This window comes from Dryobates pubescens, chromosome 21, assembly GCF_014839835.1.
Source record: "Dryobates pubescens isolate bDryPub1 chromosome 21, bDryPub1.pri, whole genome shotgun sequence".
In the NCBI taxonomy this organism is placed as follows: Eukaryota; Metazoa; Chordata; class Aves; order Piciformes; family Picidae; genus Dryobates; species Dryobates pubescens.
The window spans coordinates 16,254,604-16,281,286 of NC_071632.1; the positions used below are offsets into that span (position 1 = coordinate 16,254,604).

Sequence of the window (26,683 nt, forward strand, 5' to 3'; positions counted from 1 at the left end):
AATAGAACAGCTTTTTCCTTCTTTGACTAAAATGCCACTAAAAAAATATCAATCTAGCCCTCAGCTAGATGGCTTCCATGCACTAGGAAGAGGATCTGAAAGAATCGAAGATCCACAGTACTTGGCTTGTGCTGTCTGCATGGTCCAAGGGAAGGAAAAACAGGAGGGGAAGGAAAAAACACATCAGGAGCATTTGGAGCTGCTAGAGGGGAGCAGAGAATATAGATGCGGTCAAATTGGCTTGGGGACTATGCCAAATCCATGACCATCCCAAGGAAGATGAGACAGGAGACAATGCCTAGCAATAAATACACATGCTGGCTTTTAAACATCTTCAGATTACCTCCTGCCGTGCCTCTGTCTGACCAGTCACGCAGACCTCCGCTCTTAGGGCTGTAGGTTGCCTAGCACGTAACTAAAAGCATATTTAGTGCCACTTGTTTAGATGTACTCTTCACATAAATAGGCAGCAAAGGGCTGAAGTGTGCTCCACCAAAGTTTTGTAGAGGTAGTGTTTTTGTGGAGGGTATTTTTTTAAATACATTTCACACAAAAGAATTAAAATCAAAAGCTGCTACAAGGGTTGAATGCCTTTGTGACTACAGACAGATGCCAGAAATAGAGAAGAAAACACTCCTGCTTGTACTGTGATAAAGAAAACAAATTAATTGGATCAAAAACTAAGATACAGAAGACAAAGGTTAAGATGAAAAGTCAATGTGCAGTATCTCTTGAGGCTAGCAGAGGGCCATATCTGCACTAGTTTATTACATTTTTAACTACAAGGGAGAGGGTGACCAGAGAGGTGACAAAATCTACTATACACAACATTTTCCAGGTAAATTAAGTTCAAGCCCAGGGCTGAATGTGGAACACCAGAAATCCCTATTCCACTGAAAATAAAAAAGAAAATAAAAAAGACAATGATAGGAGAAACGCAAAGTGAGATATTATGTGTTCAGAACGTGTGACAAAGCAGAGGAGAAGATCTCACTCATCCACATCATTGTCAAGTTCTAAATTCCCTGTGTCAGTTCAGGTAACAGATGGATTTTTTTAGGGATTCTTAACCTAAACTAAAACTACCACACCAACCCTTCTATGCAACATGAAACTCTGATCAAATAGAAGTGTAATACTGATATGCAGGAGGAACAGGATGGAATAATATACAGGAAACAACCTATAAACCAGTGGCTTCTTTGACCCTTTTATTTTCCTAATGTCTTTATCCAGTTCTCTTTAATATCTTTGGAAATTATTTGAACAAGGTGATCTGGGGCACATTCAGTAAGTTGGCAGACAACATCAAGTTGGACAGACACGCTAATCTCCTTGAGAGTAAGAAGGTTCTACAGAGAGATCTAAACAGGCTGGACTGATGGACTGAGGCCAAAGGGATGAGGTTCAACAAGGCTAAGCCTGGGTCCTGCACTTTGGTCACAACAACCACTACAGGCTTGGGGCAGAGTGGATGGAAAGCTGCCCAGTGGAAAATGACCTGGGGGTGTCAGTAAACAGCTGGCTGAATATGAGCTAGCATGTTCCCAGGTAGTCAAGAAGGCAAACAGCATCCGGGCCTGGCCTGTATCAGCAACAGCGTGATCAGCAGGAGTAGGGCAGTGATCATTCCCCTGTACTGCACAGAATTGCCTAGATTGGAAAAGTCCTTCAAGATCATTGAGTCCAATCATTAACCTAACACTGACAAGCCCTTGGTTAAGCTATATCCCTAAGCACCACATTTACTACTTGCCACTGATGAGGGCAAACCTTCAATCATGGGTTCAGTTTTGGGCTCCTCACTAAACTGAATTGCTGGAGCATGTCCAAAGAAGGGCACCAAAGCTGGTAAAAAGTCTAAAGCACAAGTCTTATGAGGAGCAGCTGAGGGAACTAGGGTTGTTTAGTCTGCAGAAAATGAGGCTCAGGGGAGACCTTTTCCTTCTCTACAACTACCTATAAGGAGGCTGTAGCAAGGAGGGATCAGCCTGTTCTCCCAAGTAACAACAGATAGGATGAAAGGAAATGGCCTCAAGTTGTGGTAGAGGAGGTTTAGGTTTTATATCAGATGAAAAATTTCTTTACCATAAGGGTTGTCAAGCCCTGGGAACAGGCTGCCCAGGGAAGCAGTTGAGTCACCATCCCTAGAGGTATTTAAAGGACGTGTAGATGTGGCACTTAAGGACATTTCGCAGTGGTGTACTTGGCAGTGCTGAGTTTACAGTGGGATTTGATGACTTTAAACTCTTTTCTAGTCTAAATGATGCCATAATTCTATGATCCAGAAGACAGGCCACAGCAATGCTTTCAACAGAGCAACTACTGAACTGGAGGGTACTGAGAAGTGGGTAATGAAAACAACCGACAAGAGTTTAATTAGAAGAGCAAGCGAAAAAATGGAGAGCTTTTATCTTAGAAAAGAAGTGACTATCCAAATCTCATTTTACTTGTTATTTTTGAACAGGGAGGTTTGTGTGCTCCCTGTGAGAGTATGTGATAACAAATGGGGTTTTTGCCCTGAGAAAATGGAGGGGAGAAAAAAAGAAAGAAAAAAAAAATAATCAAGACTAAAGATAAAGGAAATATTTGTCACTACGCTTGGTGTTTGAACAGCTGCAGGCTGCCTCTGTGGCCAAAACCTGCAAAGAGAGATCTGTTGCTTATATAGATAGGGATATCTGCAGTTACAGTAGTTAATAACAATTCAGAATAATACCTATACTTGAGGCTCTACTAATTTCTTCTGGAATGTGTGAGGCTGTTCTGTGCTGCACACGGATGCTGCTGCAGGTACACCAACATCAGACTGAGCCTTGAAATCCCCGTATTTTATCTCCACCTCACCTGGGTGAATTCAGCATTGATGAAAGGTGTCAGGAGAAAATATTTCTTTACCTGTTCCTTAAAACCAGTGCAATAAGGGAAAGAAGCAATGCAAGTCACTCTCTGCTGGTGGGCTCATGATGCACCCGGGCTGAGTGTTCAGAGCTGAAAGCAAAAGATCCCACTAGACTTTGCAAGGCACATTATTACTGAACCTGGAGCAAACAGAAGTCTATGGATAGGCTCCAAAAGGCCCAAAAAAGGTCCTTTCAAATGCTTGTCACTGAGCATGACACATGGTATATTAGTTTGGTAGTTTATTCACAATTTGAAGTGCAGGAAAACTCTGAAAATGTTCAGCTTGAATGTTCCATGGCAGGTCTAGATCTCTCCTTTCTCTGAGCAGCAATGAAGTGATGAGAGAGAAAGATCTACTCAAGGACAAATCCTCTTGTTTTACAAACTGTTCCAAGGTAAGAACTTAAGTCTTTCACCACAAAGCCACAAAAAAATAAATAAGAATTCACCTGAATGGCTGGATACAACAATACTAATTGCTATGCTTTTCTGATCCATGCACTTCTTCTGAGCCTTTCTATTTAGCTTAAGACATTGAAGTGCACAGCTACAATACCCATGTTAATAACACATCAGAGAGTTAAGATTTGAGCATTTATGCAGCTATTTATCAAAAGATCCACAGCACCTGAACAAAGCCACAATATTTACAGTTAACGGTGGACTAATGTGAATAGATTCCACGCTGACAAGCACAGTCTGAAAGCTCAGAGAGGTTCTTTGTCTTAATCATTGGTTCATACACAATCATACATAATAAAACACCTATTCCAGTCTCAACCTGATTTATTGCTTCCCTCCTTCCTCCCACCTCCATAATTACTCATCAAACACTCACTGTCTTCTATTACCACCTCAGACAACACCTCAAACACTTCAGCTCTCCCCAAACTTGCTACATTGATTATCTGACTTGGACATCATTATTTTCTACACAGTTCTCATACAGCTTCAGAGTATCTGTTCATGCAGTTTCATTTCAGTGGTTCTGAAAGCAAAAATGAAGCAGTTTGTCAGGCAGAGCTATCAATCAGGCACAAAGCCTAGAGAAGAGAGGTATGAACACACACATCTACATACACAAATATATATTTCTGTATATACACAGACACCCATGCCCGTTTATTTCAATAGTGCCTTACATCTAGGACATCACAGAGGAAGAGCTGGAAAAGTTCTAGTATTGGTTCACACTGGGTTTGAACCAATCCTGTTCTTTTAACTCTGAGCAATCAGACTGGTTCTGATTGCATTCACAGCATGTACAAGGTCAGTTGCTTCCCACCAGCCTGTAAAGCCTCAAGTACCCAAGAAGACCATGTATCATATCAATGTTCAGCAAGTTGCTCTGCAATCAAAGGCTATCTCTGCAGATGCTCCTCAATCTTAGGCATTTAATGTGGCTGCACTAATGTGACTATTTCTCTAGGGTATTTAGTATGTTTAAGGGATAGAAAATGATGCAGGCTCCTCCAGAGGCCACTTCAGAAAGTTCCTTCTCCATATCACCCCTGTACCTTTGTTGGATGTAAATGTGAGCTACAAGGTCCAGGTACCTGAAATAAGGACCAAAACTTAACATGTTTTGTACATCTTTCTAAATAAAGAATCTGGAGGAACCATAAGTCTTTCAGGTCTAACTGGAGATGACAAAACAGATATTACATTTATCTCTATTTGGACTTACTTATTTACTATTAAAGCTTCTTCTTTTTTTCCCCAGACCTTTGGTAATTACACAGGTACCATCTCCTCAGATTATGAGAAAAATCACTGCCATGAAATGAATGCCAGAAACTAGTCCGGAAGGAAAAAATAACAACCTGAAAAGTCCTTTTTCATGTTGTAAAAACAGCAGTTGATTCCTCCCAGTAAAAACTTAATAAAGCTTAAACATTCCTTTATTTAATTTTTAAATAGGTTTGTTGTTTTGTTTTGTTGTTTTTTTCCAATAGCTTGGACAGATTTATCTAAAGGAAATTACAGGGTTTTATTTTACCTTACCAAATACTGATTTTGAGAGAAAATGCTTTGAAAATAAGAACCTTTCAGCGTGTCCCAAGCAGGGTATTTAGTTTAAAGAAAAAGAAAATACTAGTGGTTGAGACTCTCATTTTGAAATTGATTTTATAATCATTTTACTTTATTTATAAGGGGTTTTTTTCTTAAGTGTTTTTTTTTCTTATGCATTCAGCACTCACATTGAGCTCTGCTCTACAAAAGAACACACTATTTAAACTCAGATTTCTCCTTCCTACTTACTGACTAGTCAATAATCCATTTTAGTAATGGAATACATAAATTACATTAAAGATTCTACAATCACCAGAGATGTGAAGTCAACTACACTCAGTCCACTGCTACGCCTTCTCTAAGCCAGTGACATACCTGACATCATAGAGCCTTCAATCCACTCTAAGTCACGCATTCATGAAGCTTGACTTCATCAAATGCATCTTTAATTTAGATACCATGACCTAAAGACAGGCTTTTCAAACATGCTATTTGCAGCTGTTTTCCTAGAAATTGTTGTAAGTATTTGAATGAAGCTTGCAGCTCTTCAATCAGCTGGCATTTCTAAGCTCTCTTAACTATTTCTTTAGCTCTCCTAAAGGTAACTGACAACCCAATAACGTCAAAGTCGATCCATTGATCACGTAATTTTCATAACGCTGTGGATGTAAACTTTCAATTTTTTTTCTCTCTTTTTTCTTTCTCCCCAGTTTATTTCATTTTTCTGCTGCATCTACAACTGCACCATCAGCCAAGACAGCCATGGTGACCACAGCAGTAAAGCATGAAAGTACACGAGGGTCTTGAGTTTGTAGCTAAGGGAAATGAGATCCTGAGCCATAGGGACACAGTGGTTATTTCCTCAAGGATCAGCCAAAATTCAAGTCTTAGCATGCAACTGTGGTTAAGTCAATGATGATGCTAACAAAGTTTATAAACTGACTTTTTTCCCCCATCTGTAAAATCAAGACAAGAGGACTGAGAAGACAGATGAGTAAAAGTCTCATGTCTGAGGGTTGATAGGAGCTAAAGAAGAAGGAAACAATTTAGCCTGAATGTCAAGTCAGTTTTGAATAAAAAAAGCAAAGCTAAAGCTATCCCAGGCCTTCTAAACCACCAAAATATCTCCTGTACTGAGTGCCTGTGGCACATAGTTATCTCAAACTCGAGTTCTTATCTTTCTTTGCAAATCATGATTAAGTCTCTCAGTTATTTCCTCTGGAGCACCAGGCCATTCTTCACTGTTTTACCCTTCTAAAGGATTTCACTGATTTTTTTTGTTTTTCCATTCATGCAAAAATGGTTCAAAGGCACAAGAGGAGACTGATGCCATTTCAAAGGCTCCATGCTATCCTCACTCTCTCAAAGAATCCAAAGCAATTTTTTTTTTTCTCCAGTAAGTGCAGAATTGGCATATCACTGTTTTGATTCTCTGCTTTGATGACCTGAACAGAATTAACAAGTCACTTTCCAGTTTTGTTTTTTTAGTGTTTTTCACTCTTTTATTTACATCCCTTTAAAAAAAAACCACAAAGTATTGTTACGAATCTCTGATGGTATTTCAGGTTTCTGCTTTGGTTTTAGATTACTGCCCCTGCTCCAAACTAAGTGATTCAGCCACACTGGTTTGAAGTCTCCAAAGAGCTTTTGTAATTGTCTGCGCTCCTTTCGAGTGAACTCTACTATCTCAACATGTTGGCCAATTTTCTTCTCCAGCTCTTCTTCAGAATAAACACTGACACTACTCTGTTCTTAATATATTCCTCTTTTTATCTAATTTGGCCTGCCTACGCTTTAATCTAACTGTATCTATTGTTCAATTCCCTGCAGTACTTGAGATTTGGACTGTTATTAAATTGTGGTCAGTACTACTCTGTTAAACAGTCACTTCATTTGACCGTAATACTTATGCAAAATGAAATATAAACCACTATCCCATCTAGTTACAGAATGAGCCAGTCCTTCCATTTCTGAATTGCTTTAGTGCACTAGTCAACATTAAATGAAAATTCAACTTAATATTGTTCTCCCTAGCCTAATAGCTAAGCCATCTTCGCCAGCATTTCAAGGAACACTCATTATTCTTATTCAGAGGCCAGCATATTTTTCCTCTAAATCTACTTTTCTTCTAGCTCTTCAGTGGCCTGCTGCACTAACTCAACACATCAACTATTTCAAGAATTTTTGTCCACCCACCATCACTGCTGGCCCTTAGCCATAACATGATGTGTCTGTATTTTCAGACACTATGAAAAGATTCATTGATATTATTATTATTTACTGTTAATACTCTATGGTCAAACTTTAATTGACTTTAATCCATTGTCTCACCAAGTTGTTTACCTTTGCAAGTCTCCAGTGATAGCAATATATTTTCATTACTGCAATAACCATTGCTGGATTTACTAAACAGATTTATGGGAAGGTCTTCCCTCCTTTCTGTGCCAGGACCACACAAATAAACTTGCACATGGTATGCTGGAGCAGCTGTAGAATTCCTCCCATTTAAAGCAATCCTGCAGCTGGCCCTGACATTAACTATATTTTCATAAAGACTATCCAGCTTTACATTTACTCTGCTCACAGAGAGCCAGACTATCTTCTGGAGCCAGACAGCTCCATTTCATCCCTTCACCTTTATGGCAGGGCTTTATACTTCCAGCCATCACTATTTTATCTCTCAGTGCCTCTATGAGAGAGAGAGTGAGCTGCACCTCACATAGCTGTCAGTTATCTGCGGATGGAGGAGTTGTGAAGTGCCTTAATCCACCACAGGTGCACAGATATCTTTGCTCGCTCCATGAGCACTCATCTCCAAGCTGGAAGCACTGAAAGCATGGGTGGGAAAACATGTCAGCAGTCTCATCACCAGCCAGCATAGCTCCAGTGTGATTTTTTATCTCTGGCATGGCACTTTTTCCCCTTTTAGCTGACAAGAGGCTCTGGTACAGGGACGTTGAGAGGACGCATAACCTGGTGGTTGAGGTCAGACCCAAAGACAGCCCTCAGGTAGCCAGAGCTCCATGAATTGTGCTTCCTTAGTGCTGCATCATCCACACTATGCATTAATGACACCGATGTTGAGCTTTTCATTGCTTGAATGAAAATGTTCTAACACCATTGTTCCCAGGACTTCTAAGACTGTGGGGAGAGAAACTGAGCAGAAAGGCCTGAAGCCACCAGCAGGGAATGGTGGGACTGCCCTTGGACCAGTCCCCAGACCATTTAGATCAGAAAAAGCCACTTACACCTTTCAAAACCACATCCAACATCATGATGTAGTAAGGAGCACTGCATTTGCTGATTCACACAGAGATTTTGCTCAGTATCATTAAAAAAAGGCCCCCCAACAATCAAACCCACAAAAAAAAGGGTAAAGAAGAGCTTACCTGGATCACTAAGAAATTCCTCTGAGGTGTTCCACGTCCTACCATCCAAGTACAATGTGCCATTAGTGAAGTTAAACTTAGTGTAGTCCCTGACACACTTGTGTCGCAAGTTGCCCATGAAGAGCTGGAGGCCTATGAGGGCAAAGACACTCAAGCAGAAAACGGTCAGGATCATCACATCAGCAAGTTTCTTAACAGACTGGATAAGTGCCCCTACAATGGTCTTCAGTCCTAGGGAGATAAAAGCCAAGAGTTTACAGACTGAGAGGCTGAAACATGTCTATAGAGAGATGCTTCTGATGATGAAAATCTCCAGGATAAGGAGTATCAGAAGGGTTTCTACTACATGTTTGAAACAAGTGATCATTATGAATGTTTAGTGTGGTATACTGTTTTCTGGACAAAAGCCTTGTTACTGCTTTTACACAAAAACTGAATTAAAAATGGGGGGAAAGAACTTGATGGAGGAACAGTGAGACAGAAACAAAAAAATCATGGATAAAGAAAATATGGAATGTCTTTAATATTTTCATGGAGGTGAAGTAAAGGTTGTTAAGCCTAAATCCCATTGAGTTTTGAGAACGTGAATTAGTTTTAAATCACTCAGGTGATTCTGATAACTTTATCCCTCACATAAACAGATGAAGAGGTATGGAAATGTTATTTATTCCCTGATTACTTTACATATTTTAGTGCCAAATCCACCTCACTGTCCTCAGCTGTATAATTCCTCTGGCTTCAATTCATTTGCTTAAAACAACAAGAATTTAGGATTAGAAATAAGCCAAATAATATGGGCAACCACATAAACTGAGGGGAAACTATTTGAGTAAAACAACCTGAAGCCCCAGCAATACTTGGCTCAAGTCAGTCACTGTATACTGTGCTGCCAATGCAGATAAACCAGCTTATTATGAACAGCAAAGGCTCGGGTCACACAAATTAGCTTCTGTGTTATTTCACCCTGTAAGGCTAGCTTCAGTTCATTATTCTTTAAATATACAGATATAAATAATTATATACATTTCTCCAAAGATATTACCTGCTTTTAAAGTGTTCCTGGAGATTAGCACTGTTTAGGCTGATTGAATATCACATGAATATGGCAAACCCCACTCTTTTCAGAAAAGACCCCTCTTCTAAACTTCTGTGCAGTGGTTGAATGTTAGTATCAGCTGCACAATGCTAGCAATTTTGGTGTTTCTTTCCTATTTGTATTTAACTAATACCCAATAAGCAGTAATCAGTGCTTCTGATAATCACTGTCACCAGTATGACAGCAGTAAGAGAAACTGTTAAATGGGAAAAAAAAGAAAATGCAAAGAGGAAACAGGAGGAATTCTCCTGGGCAAAACGCAGAAGCACATTGATTTTCTCACTGAATATGATCATACACATTAAATCTCAGTTCCCTGGAATTCTACCCCAAGAGTTTGGCAGCCACAAAGGCTCAGCTACTGCTGTATAATTTAAAATAATATGAAAATGTATTTGAGGACACATACAAAAGCAAAATGTGGTTTTGGTCTTGCTTAACATTCTGTAGTTAAAATAAGGGGGAATCAGAGTTTCTCACAGGAGGATAAGCTGCTAGAATGGCCTGCAGGGCCAGCAGGCCCTGTATCCAGCAGCCTACAATATACCACTCCTGCATAGGGTACTGCCATTAGGTTAATCTGTGAATGATACTAACATTTATAAAGCGGCCATTTAACCAAAAGGGTCTGACCCACCTGGTGGTGAGTGACCCCCACCCCACCCTTTTCTCCACTAAATTCTTTGCTTGACTCTATATAGCTGATTTGTGGCACGGTGAAGAGGGAGAAGCTAGACAGCTCCACGTTCTACTCAAAAATAAAGGAAGAAATACTGCAGCAAAAACGTTAGGCAAAAGCTGGGGGTTTGACACTATCTGCACTCCTCACCAGAAAAATGATTTTACAAATGAGGTCAGTTCTATTCAGCTATCTAGAAAAAGGCCACCTTTGAACATCTGAGTTCATCTGTAGATGTGGTTACCTATTTTGATGCCTACAAAGATAAGTGTAGCTCTTCTGATAACTTGGCCTTGGGTGAACCTGAACTAGAAGTAGCTTTAGCTGTAGCCCAGTTCTGGAGGACTCCCTGGAATCTCACCCTTATCCAGTGTTAAGCTGTAAGACCTTTAAGACTGCCAGGTCTTAAATAGGAAGTGAGGTGAGGAAAAAGAAATATAAATGTAAATACACTAGGATTTATTTCTTTTCTTTCTTAAATCTCATATTCTGAAATGCTTTCAACAGCTCTCATCATCAGCTGTCCTTCGAATGCAAAGACATCGCTTCACTGAAGCTGGTGAAACTTGGGAGGTCCACATGCAAACCAATTCTTGAGAAAGGGGAAAAAAGCCAAATTACAAATTCTTCTACTTCAGTAACCTCTGTGAAATCCCAGGAGCATATTTATTTATTTGTAATCCAAATACAAGCTTGGAGCCTGTATCTGTATCATCTAAGTACACTAATTAATCTTACTCATACGGGCAAGGACGATGGGCGTCCTGATGCGAACAGGGATAATATTAGGAAACAAGACCTACAAAATTCTAATCACCCATACAGACTGTCTGTTTCCAAATTCAGGCCTCATTATTCTCAATTTCAAGGTTGTTTCAGGAAACAGGCTTTTCTCAGTTTACTTATTGGGCTTTCAAATAGACTAGCAATCATGTATTAGTTTTACAACTTCATTCCTCACAGGTATCAAATAATTGCTGTACGAGAAAGCTTTTTGCTTTACTTTATTTTTTTGTTGTTGGTGGTGGTTTGGGTTTTTGTTTTGGTTTTTGCTTGTTTAATAGCATATAGGCTTCTGAACAGTTTGAGGAAAGAACACTTTTGTAATACAATTGCTGTAATTAAATATAATTTAAGAATAACTTGCACTCTGCCTCCTGGACCTTTGTTAAAACTTTCCACAAAACCCATTTGGGGAGTAGTATATTTACAGTCTAACTGCCCAGAAAAATAGGCAGCATCCATCAAGTTGCTTGGCACAACTCACTGCTAAGCAAAGTGTTTAAATCACCATTCATTTAAACTTTCTATGTCTCATAAATTTAAGACCTGAGGGGAAATAAGGATACCCAGAACCTCTTTCAGGTGCTCTGAGTGACTCCCATATTTTGTGAAAGCAATGCTGGATGTATTCAAATTCAGAGCACTGTTAAACCTTCCAGATAAATAATCCTCCTTTGAAATAGTGCCAATGACAGCACTGCAATATAGCTTAACAGAAGGTACTATTTATGGGGCATTAAAGGCATTTATTTACTTCTTGCAAGTCAAACATCAAACCAGGCAGCATGCAGAAAATGAGGATCTGATCCAAAGCTGAGTACCCCTGTTAGTGACAATGGCTCTACAGATTACTCCCTATGGAGTAATCGATACAGGATTTTCCTGAATTACTTCATTCTTTCCACACTTCTGGGCCAAATCCTGCTGGCATGACATGAAAAACACCACAAGATCCAAAACCAGTGGAATAAGGGCTGTATAGGGAGCCTGACACCTGCAGAAAGCAAGAAGGATTTGGCCCAAACATTCCTGTTAATGGAGGTAGAAATTACCACATTCAGAGGTTTATCAAATAATCAGTTGTCAAATGCAAATCAGAAACGAGAAGGAAAAAAAAATATGCAAGCAACACCAAACAATGAGAAATGGCAAGAACCCACAGCACCATCAATTCCTTCTATGAGATGTGAGAACATATTAGCATAATTCAGTATGACATCCATACCAGATGTTGGCAATCACCTACAGAACATCAGACACTTTCATGCACAGTCTGGAAATGAACAGGGAGAAAAAGGAGGGGGTCAAAAAAAAAAGGGGGGAAAAAAGAGTGTGACCTGCACCATGTTTGTCCTCACTTAGCCTTCTGTCTGGCAATACCTGTGTCTGCATGAGTCACGTGCATGTAGGGAGAGAAGTTCACTCTTGCTGAACACATTTTGTCATGGCAAACTTCAATGGCTGTCAGCATCTTTTCATGGAAACATGACTGCCAGGCCTGTCTTCCAGGCAAACACAAACATGTTACATAGGTTTCACCTTAGGGAAAGTTACTTCTTGAGAGTTACTTCTTGAGTTAAGTGATTTGCCCACCAGAAGAATAGCATTTTATCTCTTTGCAGGAGGACTTCAGTGAGACTAAAGCAGTGAACAAGGGTCAGTCTCCTCTACACAGTCTTAATTCTTGTGCTCTGAGTTCTGTTCTGGCTATCAGTAAAGTACTGGATAACATTCACAGCACTATTTATAGCCTTTAGACTCACACTAACTTAAAAGAGAGCTGGATCAGGCCCCAAAGTGCCTTGGCCCAATTTCCTATGAGGTCACCTTTTGCCGGTATCGTGTCATTTCATGTGAGGTGTCCGTGTTGTACACATCTGCTCCAGAAACAGCAGTGGAGCTTCTCTGGATGCAGGCACTTCACAAAGTCCTAGTGATGATGAGGATGATGGCCTACAATCTGCAAGCTTTTGATGGGCAGGCATAGGAGGATGTACTTCAGGGTTCTCTGTTACCTCAGTTAGTAGCTATCTGTAACATCAGTGATTCCCATGCAGATAAACTGTGATTTCAGATCCCCTATTGTCATGGGAGGAATTCCCACTGAGCACACCTGGGACTTGGGTACACTGGTAATGGGAGACAAATGAATGATTTCAGTGGTTTGTTCTGCTGCTGACCATGATTCCTATCTAGATGGAAGATGAACAAACCCAGTTGCTATGGCAATGTGCAACACGCTAATTAATACATAAAATCACTGAGAGTTAAAGGTTTTAGGTTCCCACTGTGAAAATGTTACCTTTTTCTAAGCACATGAACAGAGGAGATATATGAAGAAATGAAAATCTTTTTTTTTCTTTTAATGAGTCTGGATAAATAGAGATCCAGCTCCTGCATGAAGCTTGTTTTGTCTTGGTATTATGGGCAACTGGGAAACAGAAAGTAATAGGTGTGTTCAGTGTTGATAAAGGAAAATTTAGGGGATCCATGAAGGCCCTCTGGTATACTAAGGGCTGCCATAGAGGGTAAGGCACTGACCTGACAACCTACACTGCGGCTGGAGGGTGAAAAATAAAGTGCTGACAATGCACCAAAAGGGTGTGAGTCTGGATGGGCTTCTGGATTCAGAGACAGGACCTGCATGTGATCCATGGTCCTGGGGAGCAGGAGGTGCTGGCTTGATGGCAACCAAATTGAGCCCCAGATCTCCAGTGAACAGGAAGCACACAACTTGCCCATAAAGGATAATATTTGTGTTGCTGAATCTGAATCTGTCCTCCCCGGGCAAATCTTCAATGCTGAAAGCAACAAACTGCTAGAACAGGAAGATCATGAGCAGCTTTGAAGGACTGCTAGGACAAGTCAGGCAATATATATCATGCTGTGTCTGAACTATACTAAACTGAGCCTTAGGGCAGGCAAATGAACTCTGAGGATTTAGGAGATCTCTTTGAGCCCTGTGAGTCCATGTCCTGGGAATGTCCCTGTGCCTGTTTGCGCACTTAGAGCTAGGCATTAAAGGTAGGTGAGATGTTTAAAAGCACTAATTGTTAGCTTCACTGACTCCCTCTGGAGTCAATATTGAAATTCATTGATTTCAAGTGAAGCAGAATGCCTTTGAAAACCAGACACTAAGTGCTTTGCTGGACAAGAGCCTTACACTATGAAGTACTTGGCCCATTACTTTTGGTAAGCAATTTCACTGAGCATGCCGAGTTCAAGTATGTTTCTGCAAATATAACTACCTGATTGAAAAGCATGATCAATTTTATTGAGGAAAAGCTTAGATACTTGCAAAGGAGAAAACATCTCAGCATTTTTCACCTAAGATGTAAAAGAGGAAGCAAAAATAACAGCCTTCTCCAAAAATCTCACGGAAGACAGTAGTGTTCATCATTGTTTCATTTCTAAGCCTGTTGTGGAAAAACATTTCATCTCAGCATAAGCTGGTGCTGTCATTAAAAGCTCAGACTGATCTCCAAATAAACCATAGTATCATGCTCAATATTTCTTTTAAAGTATATGTGTCTAACTGAAAAATGAACCAACTCCTCTGAAATTATCTGCTAACACTAAAATTAAACCTCAGCTCTGTGTTACAGGCAGATAGGTGTCCATGGCAATTTGTTGCTCTCCCCATCTGTAATTTAAATATACTCAGGGCACAGGTAATCTTGACTATAAAAACCTATTCTAGCATTCTGTCTTTCTGCAGTTATCTGCCAGCAGAATCATTTAGCTGCTAGTAGCAAAAAAAAATGGAGTCATCAAAAAACTAACCAAATCGTAAACCAGAAAGAAATAAAAAGAGAATGTGAGTAATTACATATTACTACAATAAATAATACTTCTCATCTTCCTTTTTTTTCTTCTCCTATTAATCACCAAATGGAACAACTCTGTTTAGTATCACTGAAGGGCTTTGCTGTATTTCTAAATGAAGTTTTTCTGAACCTCAATATTCCTTTTTTTTTTTTCCCCACTAAAAAAAAAAAAACAGCCAAAAATTTATCATTTGATGTAAAGCAAGCTTCACTTCCAAGTCTGATATAAGACAGCAGAAAATTGCTGTATATATAACTCAGCAAAATTGACAGGCTGTGCTCTGAAGAGGCTCAATCTAGAGACAAGATGCAAAATGAAAAGTGTCCCCTGGAGATGGCTGTCCCTCCAAGTTAGTCTTCAAATTGCTAGCAAAGGAAGCCAGGAAACTCCAGGTTTCTTTCTGATTAGCCACTACTGTCTCGCATGATCTTTAACACTGTGCTCAACCTTCTGTTTCCCAAGGAAAAATAAATAAATCAATCCTCTCTCAATAGAAATCCAGTTAAGAGAAAACTTAAAAAAACCTCTCTGCTAATAGATTGTTCTTTTTAAACTTAAAAGACAGGAACTGATTTCAAGGCATGCTATCTTAAAATATTCTTTAAAAGCTACATATAGACAAGGTTCTTTTCAATGAAAAGCACCTTGCTCTTTCAGGAATGTCACTGATTTTCATTCATTGAATGTTGGAATAAGGGAGCAAGCCTTGGGCCCACACCTCATTTCCAGAATTCCCATTTCTACCTTCATGCAAGGGCTGGTGATTAGTTGTAATACTCATCCCTGTAAGTTTACACCACATACTTTATTTAGATTTATATTATAGTAAACATGGGCACCATGTATCAAGTGGAATTGCCTTTCTAACCTTAAAGAGCTGTATGTATGAATCTGAGGCATTCTCTCCATGTTTTTGAATGGTTTTGACGTGCAATTGCCAACATCTGATGGGGATTATCACCAATAGGATCTACCATGCATGGCTTTTGCTATCTTCTCTACCTTGTCATGCAGGTTGAGATGTTAAACACTGAGGCTGAATGAGACCTGTCCATAGATAATGATTGGCAAGAAAGTCTTGTCACAAGGGTGGTCCTCAGTGGACTCATCTCTTACTTAACAGTAAATATTACTTATTATTTTAGGAAATAGTAATAGATTAGATTAAAAACTACGGGAAAAAAAAGTAATGAAGAGATTCTTTCTCTACCTGATGTGTAGTAAAACACTGATGTTTTTTTAAATTTGGGGTTTTTTTAATGGGTGAGGAAAAATCATACCCAAGAAAATGTGAGGGAAAAGTGGGTTGAAAAAAAATGCAGAACCTGCCAAAATCAATGCTGAAATATTTTCTGATCTCTTCAGGGTCCAGAATCTCTATCACATATGAATGGATAAACACGACGACAAAGCAGGCTCTCTGTGCCTGCAGTCATGAAACCTCAGCTGATAGCACAGATTTAGATTCCTCTATCAATGTGCTCATAAACACAAATATGCATTTTAAGGTCATCCACCTTCCATTTAAAAAAAAAAAAAATCAATATCTGAAGACTTTGAAAGAGTTTCATTGCCATTTTCACATGGTTCATGAACGAGTACTGCATGTATGTGATTCACAAGCCACTGTGTACCACCATTCTTACATCAGCACTTGCCTTTTAGAGGTCTGTAATTTTGGAGGCACTTTAATTCCTCCTGCCCACAAGAACGGTATTGGAAAAAACATATGGAAAATGTATTCTATTGACAGGTCACATTCCCTACATTCCTCCATTTCCTGACCAGTATCAATGGTTAAGTCACTTTGTAATTATGGTGTTTGCTACTGGAAATGGCATGTAGGCTTTAACTGCAGCCCAAGTGTTTAACCTGATTTTCACCTGAAATGACTGAGATTGTTTTCAGCGCCCGCAGTACTCTGAACGTTCGTAAGGCTGAGACATTGCCCAGGTCCACAAATTCAGTTATGTATCTGTAACAAGGGAAAGTCACACACAGACAATGACAAAACACCAGCAAAAAACAAACAAACAAACAACACAACAATCAAAGGGACAAAGAGAGACAGAGAAAGAATCACTTGTAGCTGAGAGCCAAAACGTAAGGATCAGGGCTTCTTACCTGGGATTACTGAAATAGTTTTTAAAGCTCTCAAAACCCTGAAAGTCCGAAGAGGTGAAACACTGCCTACATTCACAAATTCTCCTACATACCTGTAGAATTAAGTCACAGTTATTTGGAATTATACAATAGAGTATGAGACTAGTCTGAATGAAGAATGCATTCATACATAGTGGGAGCAAATGCAGCCGAGTGAGAGCTGCATTCACTTCTCAGGCTGTTGTCTGATGCCATTTGTCCCTTCTGTTTTGTGTTTTTGGTTTGTTGATTGTGGTTTGTGGTTTTTTTTCTTTCTTTTTTTTGCAGTACACATTATTTCAAATGCTTCTTGAACTATTAAACTTAACTAATAGGCATCAATTCTTTAAAACTACTGGATGAACTTTCATTATCATGCTTTTCAGCTACAAATACTTTAAAGATTTTACCATCATTCAGTTGAACAAGAAAATTCTTTACATTATAGGGAAAATTAAAAGTTATTTTCCTGCTCTTAAAAAAAATAACAAATAAAAGCTTCAGCTATCCAAGTAATTTTCACATAATAGCTTCTGCAAACTACATATAGGGCAACATCAGAAAATATCAGTGCAAATGTTTCTGCTGGGTTATTTACTCTGAGATGCTCTGCTCTGTGGTAAAGCAGAGGTTGGTTTCAAGAGATGCTTAAAATTGTATTTTGTTTTCTACAACAACAACAACAACATCACTCCCTTTGACTGCAGGAAGTTGGGCTTTGAATTAATATAATTGCAAGCCTACTAAAAACGATGTCTGATTAAAATACCCATCGCAGCTCCTCACTGCCATGCCTATCTTGGTTTTCATGGAGACCCATGCCACATTTGACCTAAATGCCCCCCCTGGGAGGATCAGTCAGGGAATGAGTTTGGTTTTATCAGTATGATACAAAATTGTTTCCTCCAAGTCAGTATACAGTAAAAGCAGAGCCACCACTGCATCTTCTGAAAAAAAACACCCCAAAAAACAATGAAACAAAACAACAACAAAAAAAAAGAACTCTTGGACCCTTTAACTTCCCTGTTACATTTGTATTAAATTTCATTGATATGTCCCATTTCTTTGAGGTATTTGTTCTTACACATTAAGGATAAACTCACCTGCTTATTTTACAAAGCCTGCTTAAGTGGGCTTTGTGCAAAGGCCTCTGGGGAGGACAAAACATCCTCTCCATCTCTACTAATCCTGATTATAGCTTGGAAGAGCAATATTGCTTCTCCTGTTCATAATCTCATAGAGGAGTCTGGGCAAAGATTTACCTGTTTCCTCCCCAGGTTTACCCAGTGCTTCTCTCCCAAATTCTTCTGCAGCATGCATAAGCAGACAAAAAAAAATAATTTGGGGAGAAGCAATACATGGGCATATGGTTTTGCTGACCAGAGATTTGCAAACACACATTAAAAATAAGTGAACATGGATATGAAACAAATACTACTGCTTCTTGTTCACAATACTTAATTAAGGTTTATTCTGGCCATTTCTTTGATGAAATTGCACCAAACCAGTTCCTTCACATTGAGGAGTGAGAAGCAAGTGGAAATCCCATCTGAATTTTCCTCTTAGCCAGAGAATTGCATATTGGCTTTATGCTTTGACAGGGCACTTTTCGACCCAGAGTCACAGCTGCCTCTGCCTTGCCTGTCCTGAAAAGTACTCTCTTGTCTGAGAAAGAGTGATTTAAACAGTGGCAGTTTCATAACATACCCTGAATCCATCCATGGCCCTACAGAGGGTCACAAGCCATGGCCATATCTGCTAGCACAGGGTGGGAGAAAATCCCTGGAGAACTGTGGTACTTCTTATGTTCTAGTTAGCTATTTAAAACTAGTCTCTGTGACCCTGTCTATGACATCTCTGCCCAAAAGAGGAGGTAAGAAGTTAATTTGCAATAACTCTAAAGCAAGTGACAGGCTTTCCACTGTAACACCCACCAGTGTAAGAAATCAGATTTTCTGTTAGCTCAGAATCCTTAGTTCACCTCAATCTCATGGCCTTTCATCAGGGTCTCCCAATCTGAAAATCATGCCATCTTTGGTTCCAGACACAGAAATACCTCTAGCATCACACTAGCTAAAAGCAATGTTAAGACCTGTGTGATCAATCTTACTTTAAATTACTTGCAAATTGGATTTATATGAAGGCCGTATCTTATCAGAACAGAGTCCATTATCCAATGCTCTGTACTGTCCGCTGCTTGCATACTTGGGAAGGTTTCATTGCAAATATGAAGATCACATTGCAGTCACTTTTAACTCCCTCACTGCTGCCTATGGGCTCAGGGAAACACTTTTCCATTTATTTTCTACTCCAGAACTTCAATTTTTATTCTATTCCAAAACTGTTGGCATAATATGCCTTAAAATAAGAAGCAATAGGAACAGATGTCAGTTCTGAAGAGCACAGCTATTGATATAATTTGATGTTGTGAAGCTTGGGGTTTTGCAGGTCTGTCTTTTTAGGGATCTGTTAAGAGATGGAAGAACATTTGGAAAGAAAATGGAAATGCAGTGAGAAAGAAAGCACAGACAAGAAGCCTCTCGTTAAATAAGCCTCAATGAAGTTTTCATGACTCCTTGGGCTGGACCTCTGAGGGGTCATTCAAGTCTAGAATTAGAAAAGGAAAAAAAGAACCCTCAGGCACCAAATCCTAGCTCCTGCCATCAAGGAGTGAATTAATCTCTAGAGAGCTGTCCACCTCAAGGTCTGTGCAAACCTGCGCATCTTTCCAGCTCTCAAAGCCCCAGACACGCAGAGATGATGTGGACAGAACTGAGGGGAGTTCTAGACCTTGTCCTACACTGACTGTTCAGACCTGAAATTCAGCAACAGTAAATGAGATGTTCTCAGGAGAGTTTTGCAGAATGGGAAGTCATGCCCCAACGTCCACCTGCCATGAGAAGATGAGGTGGAGGAGATGCATTACCAAGGCTGCAAGCTGTGTCTCCTCCTTCCCCTGCTACTTTCTGCCTCACTGTCAAAACCTCCTTCCTTGTAGAATAGAAGGAACCCACAGAAACTCTCCATGCTGTGCTGGATTCAGCAAACTCATATTTTAACTTACAAAGAGATGAGCTGTTGCAACCTGCTTTTATCACCCATCTGATGGACAGGAGAACAGGCTGGTGATGCTTTGCTTCGTTCCATCCTACCTCTAAATGTTGCAGAACAATTGCACTTAGCGCTGCTTGAGAAAGACTTTAGCTGAGAGAAATACCTAATGTGTGATGACCTCCAAAAACTCCTCCCCATCTGCATTGCATTTTTAAAAAGCTTATCACGATGGCCAGATGTCAGTTCAGCCAAATCCATAGGAATGCAGTAACAGATACCAGGCTCTGGCCTAGGGCTGGCTTTGATCCAAAGCCTACTAAAATAAATGGGAGTCTGCCCAATGAAGTCCACATAGGTATTACACATCTTCATGCTGTTCTTCTAAATATTGCTAAGGATCATAGAATCATAGAATATCTTAAGGTGAAAGGGATCCATAAGGCACGTTGAAGCCAATTCTGTGCTCCTCACAGGACTAAGAGCATTGTTAAAATGCTCCTTGAATATTGGTCCTGATCTCTTCATCCTACCAGAGTTGAGCTATGAACTTCAGTGGCCCTCACTGGAGTTTGAACTACATTTGTTTGAGTATTTCTCCCCAGTTTTAGTTCCATTCAAATATCACAGGCCCAGGAGTTTGGCTCAAATGTCAGTGCTAACAGGCTTGCACCTCCCTTCACACTGTGAGCTGTAAGGTTTAAAGATGGCAGCAAGTACTAAACTAAAACCAGAAGAGAAAATAGTCACCATTAGGCAGAAAATACAGGGTGATCAGAAGAAATCCTTCTACAAAGAGGAAATGGGCATCTGTACTAGCTTCCACTTCAAGATGTGAACATGTGCTTTCCACTTGTTTTTCTCTCTGGCTATGAAGAAAATCTGGATTTGTAGCTCAGCTGCCCCTGTGTCTGCTGCAAGCACTGGCTGGCTGCTCCTCTATTTCCATATATTTTCAGTTGCCACAAATCTATCAGATCCTTCAAAGCACTCTTAATAATCTAAGCAGAAGTATACAGCTGAAGGGGAACATCATATTGGGGGCTAAATTTCTATTCCCAAGGTGATATACCAAGTTTCAGAGGCCTTTGAGGTAATTCTCTATTGTAGTAAAACAATAATTACTTGCAGGGTGAAGAGGGTTTTGGAGAATGTGAAAACAGCTTTGCTAGTGAGAGATTAAAAGTAGGGATTTAAATACGCAGGTATTCAGTCCCATTTCTAACACTTCGTATTCAGGGGTCTGAAGCTTCCCAAAACTACATTAGGAGACAAGTATTACTGTAGATATTTCACAAATAGGTCTCTCTGTGGAGCTCCAAAATAGTCTAGTGAATTGAGAGAATGGGATCTAGAATTCCTCTGACTTCTGAAAACACTCAGGGGGGAAAAAAACCTTCCTCCTAATACACTTCAGTATTTTCTCATTTTCAGTACAATTTGAGTGGGAAAAGAAAAACAACAACAAAAAAAAAAGAGGCAGATCTTATTTTTTAACTCCTATTGCATATCAGAATTCTGTGATATCACTGTTTTTGAAAAGCACAAAGGAGTTCTACTTACGCCATAACAATAACACTGAAATCCAGCCAGTTCCATGGATCCCGAAGGAACGTGAACTCTGTCATGCAAAATCCTCTCGCCAGTATTTTTATCAATGACTCAAAAGTGTAAATGCCAGTGAAAGTGTACCTGGGGAGTAAAGTGGCCAAGATAAGCAAGAGTATTAGCAAGCAGTAGACAGCAGAGGCACACAACCCAGCCCTGCTAACATGAGACACTCCTACCAATCTCATTGGGGTTTCTCGTGTGAGTTAGGGCTGCAGCACTGAGCTGTGTATGAATGGTTTCATGTGTGGACCAAGGAACACTTAAGAAATGGGAAAAGCACTCATGACAGCAACAGCATGAAGATAATTTTCATCACAGGGTGTGCCCTAATAAATCCTCCCTCAGTAAGTCAAGCATGAATACCACACTGCTGAGCTGTGCTATGAGACTTTTGAAGCTCTGCCTGCAACTGCCAGTGAAAGAGGATGGGATTATACCACACCTCTTGTTGTTTCTCTGGTCTGAAGGAGAGTGGTTGTTCCGTTCACACCTCTCATCTCTTCCTGCCCAGGACATTTTGAAGGACAGCAGGTTAAAAAATGTCACCACTTGGTTTTATTAGCTGAAAAAGGTATTCTGTCTTGCAACTTCCCTTGTGTTTTACTATCCCTGGTAACTCATACCAGCTCTCAGAATTACACAACAGAATACCCTCACTGAAAAAGTGTAAACCAGCTCCCACTCCAATATTGTACAGGAAATTTTGCCCTGCTTGACAATAAGAGAGACACAAGGGTGTTTTGGGCTTTTTTCCCCATAGCAAGATAAGTTGTTTATTACCAACACCCTGTAAAGATCTTGGATAGAATATACCTCTTACCTTGTGTAATAAAGAAGGTACTTGTAATAAAATGTAGCAGATTCTCTGTGGAGGACAGTAATGTATCCAATTTACAACAGTCAGATCCTTATTCACCCAGGGCTCTATCTGCCTACCATCAGAGACATACTTCAGGGCATACACCACCTCTTTTTTGATATTGCCATCTGAGACATGCAGCCATACCAGGCCATATCTTACTAAAACCAACAAATGTTTAGTATCCTCCACTGCCACTCCATAGCATGCCAGTGCTGCATGAAGATGAGATGACACCAAAAAAAAATCCAAACAAAACCCCCAAATCCCATATAAGCAAATCTGGGAAGTCATGATGTTAGAGGCTTTGAGTGGAAACACCAGCTTGAGTTTCCTGTCCAGCCCCTAAATATCAGGAGCAAAAAAGGTGGCATCACATATAAAAATGCTGAAATTCCTGTTTGGTTTATAAAAAAAGGTGCAAGCAATTAGAAGTGGCAATAGAAGGAATCATTTCATTATGTTTTCTTTTAGCTGTGTTCTGCTGATCTGCAACTGGGCATCCACAGAGACAGTGGCAAATCTCATGCCCTCCTGCCATCGTGTCACTTAGTAGAGCCAGTTGCACGTTATAAAACCTCAGTATGCTGCATCCCAAAACGTTTAGTATCCACCACTGCCATTCCATAGCATGCCAGTGCTGCATGAAGATGAGATGACACTGAGTAGGGCCAGTTACACGTTACAAAACCTCAGTATGCTGCATCTCAAAATGGAGCTGAGCAGGACGGGTTTTGTGCAACAGTGGGCATCAAACGTTTCTCACATCTCCTCTTTGCCCATACATCTAAGCATTATCTTGCATCTGACTTTTCATGGCTCCTGTTTAGTTTTGCTCTGGCATTTCAAATATAGGTCACCCATGTGACAGTCTCTTTAAGCATGTGCCTTCAGTAATACATGCAGAAAACACATGCAAAGAACTGAAAAAAAAAAATACTTAACGGTACATAAGCTCATTAAAACGATAAAGTACTTGTGTTTATTCAGCATGTCAGATGGTTTAATTGATTGTATAATCATCATCTAATTCTAAATGGATCGGGCAAAGTCCTCCAGCAACTGAACAGCTTCTTTTAACAACAGAAGTCAGGATTTTTTAAAAAAAAGGGGGGGGGAAAAATATTAGTGGAGGGAAGTTGATTTCCCCCTCCCCCACCCCCCCCCAAAATGATAAGGAAAATGTTTTAATGGAAGATCTGAGACAAATATTTACACAAAGTTACTCCTGCATCCCCTGTGAGTCTCTGCAAGAGCAGAAGAAAATGGATTAAATGTATCTTTTCCAAATCCAATGTTAATCAATTTGAGTTACAGTTCACTGGGTTATTTTGCTCCTCAAAAGTTGATTTCACTCTATGCATTTGAGGAGGAGAAGATGAGAGGTATGAAGGGAGGCCAGAGAAGAGGAAATATGGAAGGATCTAATCCATGCTACATGAGTACAGTTTCATTTCCACCCTATGTTCCTTGTGTGCCACACATGATGCACTGATAACATCATCCACACCTCCTGCTTGCAGGAGACACAAGGAGCACTTTGATATTTTCCTCCAGAATGTTTGAATTCCTAGCTGTAGACCCACTGGGCATATTCTGACTCACATGAGGTATCTGTATTTCAGCTGAATATATCATGGCTATGTTACTGTATGACAGTTTTCAAAGAGGAAAAGGGCAATTATCAGGGGAGAAGAAAAGTCACAGACAGACTTCAGGGCACTACACTATACAGAAATACATAAAACATCCTGGGATTAGGATGTTATTGTGATCAGATGAAATATTTGGTTCAGTGCTGCCTATAATTAGTAATTTATGGCCTAGAAGATATGTCCTGCATGATTTTATGAAACTTAAAATCAGGGCATTTCGCTGTCTTTCCTCACAGCCCTGAGTAGACCAACCACCAGGCTCTGGAGCAGCAGATGGCTGTGTTTATCATGTGTCAGTCAAAAATAAAAAGTGTGTTCTGATTGGTTCAATGAGCCAAAGTAATTGTTTAATGCACTGTAGGTTGATTAGCTTGTGCATCTGGTATCTATTTCTAAGAGGAACATTTTAAAGCAACTTAAAGACACGAAATGGTCTTTCTGAAGCCTCTTAACCTCTTTTAAAATTAATTAAGAAAAAAAACAAACAACAAAACACAACAACAACAAAAAAAACAACCAAAGCCCCAAAACCTTCAAGTGATACCTTTGCTATTTTTTTTTCTGAGGGTTTGACCATGTGAAAAGGCAGGAACCCTCATTAAAGTGTTCCTGGACGGTTTTATGCTTGCTCAATAAATTATGCCTGCCAACTATTACAGGGGGAACACTTCCCGTGATGTGCTCAGTCAAAAAAGAAACTCTTGCTTCAGTTTAAGGACAGAACTAAACATCACAGTATCATACTATCAGTCAGGGTTGGAAGGGCCCACAAGGATCATCTAGTTCCAACCCCCCTGCCATGGGCAGGGACACCCCACACTAGATCAGGCTGGCCAGAGCCTCATCCAGCCTGGGCTTAAACACCTCCAGGGTGGCGCTCGGTGCCATAGGATAGTGGTCATGGGGTGTTGGGTGGCAGGTTGGACTTGATGATCTTTGAGGTCTTTTCCAGCCTTATTGATTCTATGATTCTATGTTCAAGAAGTACTTTCTGAAATAATTCAACTTGAACTCCAGCAGCCAATCCTAATGTGTCTAAGCATCAAATCTCATGCATGTGGGCTGTGGAAGGCTGGCCAGTTCTCCTAATAACATCATTTCATTAGATGCAGATGCATTTAGCAGTAAGTATGAGCTTGGCAGGCTAAAAATTGTTAGTTTACTACTAAGGGAGATTTCACAGGCAACAGACACCTACAAATAGGTTTTGTCAGGACAGATAGTATGGTCAGTGTTACTGAAAAGAAATGAGACCACAACAAACAAGATGAAAAGAATGGAACAAATGGAAGAGGAAGGATAAGGAGGCTGCAAACCAGCAAGGATACTTACTCAACGTATTTATTCCATGGCGGCGTCTCTGATTGTGCCATGAAGACACAATTAGTTAAAATAGTGCACATGATAAACATACTGAACAATGTAAAGAAACAAATTAAGGAAAACAATGCGTGATATAAGACTTCATCATTTTTTTTTATCATTTCACAGAAGATGTGGCAGGCTCCCTCAGAATACGAAAGACTAACACACATTTGTCTGCAAGTGGATAAGGAAACAAATAATTATGTAAGTATAGAAAAATGAGGGAATCTTCCTTGTTTGCTTGGTTGTTTTTTTTCTCCTTTGCCTCCATCTTTTATCCATATTTGGTACAGTAAACAAGTGTACTGACTCTGCAGCCTTCTGAAAATACAATACCCCAAATTTACAGCTGTGTCGGTCAGATAACAATGTGCATAGGTGCACAACTTTGTATGAAAAGAGGGATTAGTCTCATTTAAGTATCACAGGAAAACCTGTGTCTGCAAATTCTCATTTTATTTTGCATCCTGAAACATTTCTCAGGCAGTAGGGCAAGTTATAAATCTGGTTTTTCTAATCTCTCTTAACGGGCTAAGTCGTGCTTTCAGTATAAAGTTTCACCAAAGCTAATATGAGTTTCAGAGCACTCATTTTAGGGCTTGGTCTGCAAACCTGTTTGGCCAATAGTCAGTCTTGGTCTGCAAAGCTGACTCCCTCAGCTGAAGCCCCAGTTTCCCTAATTGGAGACTGAAGCAAACCTCCCAAGTGTATAATCCATGCACTTAGCTGCTAAGCTGAGGCCACAAACACAAAAAGCAGCACCTTAAATCATATTCCTGAAACTGAAAACAAAGTTCACTGAACTGCTTTCCACATGCCACTTTCTGTGAAAAAGAAAAGTAAGTTAAAAAACATGATGGGATCCTCCTTCATTAAAAACAGGTCCCATGCTATTGGAGAAGCTTAACTAATGCATTTAAATAGACAGAAGATAAGGCAAAGGAAAGCAGCCTATAACTCAGTCAATAGGCTGGGACCCTTCCCAGGGCAGGACAGTAGCATCTAAATGCAAATTTTTTCTGTCTTCTTTAGTTTGAGAACAGTGATCAAAGAATACAATTTCAAACATACATCCTCAAATATTTGCATGAAAATTGTTCTTACCCAGAGCCAAAATCTCTGCTGAATACAAAGTGGAGCATTTCCTGATAGGCCACAGGAGCAACTAGGAGGTTAAATTGGTAGTAACCAACTTGCATGTTCCCCAGGGCCAAGGCAGAAAGCAGTAATTGAACTCAAAGGGACTGCTCATCTCACAAACATTTTCCATTCTGGGCCAACACCTCCTGCTGAAGGACTGGGATGCAG

General features: G+C 39.9%; 1 protein-coding gene across 1 annotated transcript in view; it reads right to left on the reverse strand.

Moving 5' to 3' along the window:
* Positions 1-26,683, reverse strand: part of LOC104297844 (sodium channel protein type 5 subunit alpha) — a 222,074-nt gene that overhangs the window by 144,010 nt on the left and 51,381 nt on the right. Inside the window, exons 5-8 of the mRNA XM_054171205.1 lie at positions 25,343-25,430; positions 21,449-21,577; positions 16,576-16,667; positions 8,307-8,537 (exon numbers count right to left, since the gene is read on the reverse strand). Of these exons, the coding sequence (XP_054027180.1) occupies positions 8,307-8,537; positions 16,576-16,667; positions 21,449-21,577; positions 25,343-25,430 (540 nt within the window). The remainder of the gene's footprint in view (positions 1-8,306; positions 8,538-16,575; positions 16,668-21,448; positions 21,578-25,342; positions 25,431-26,683) is intronic.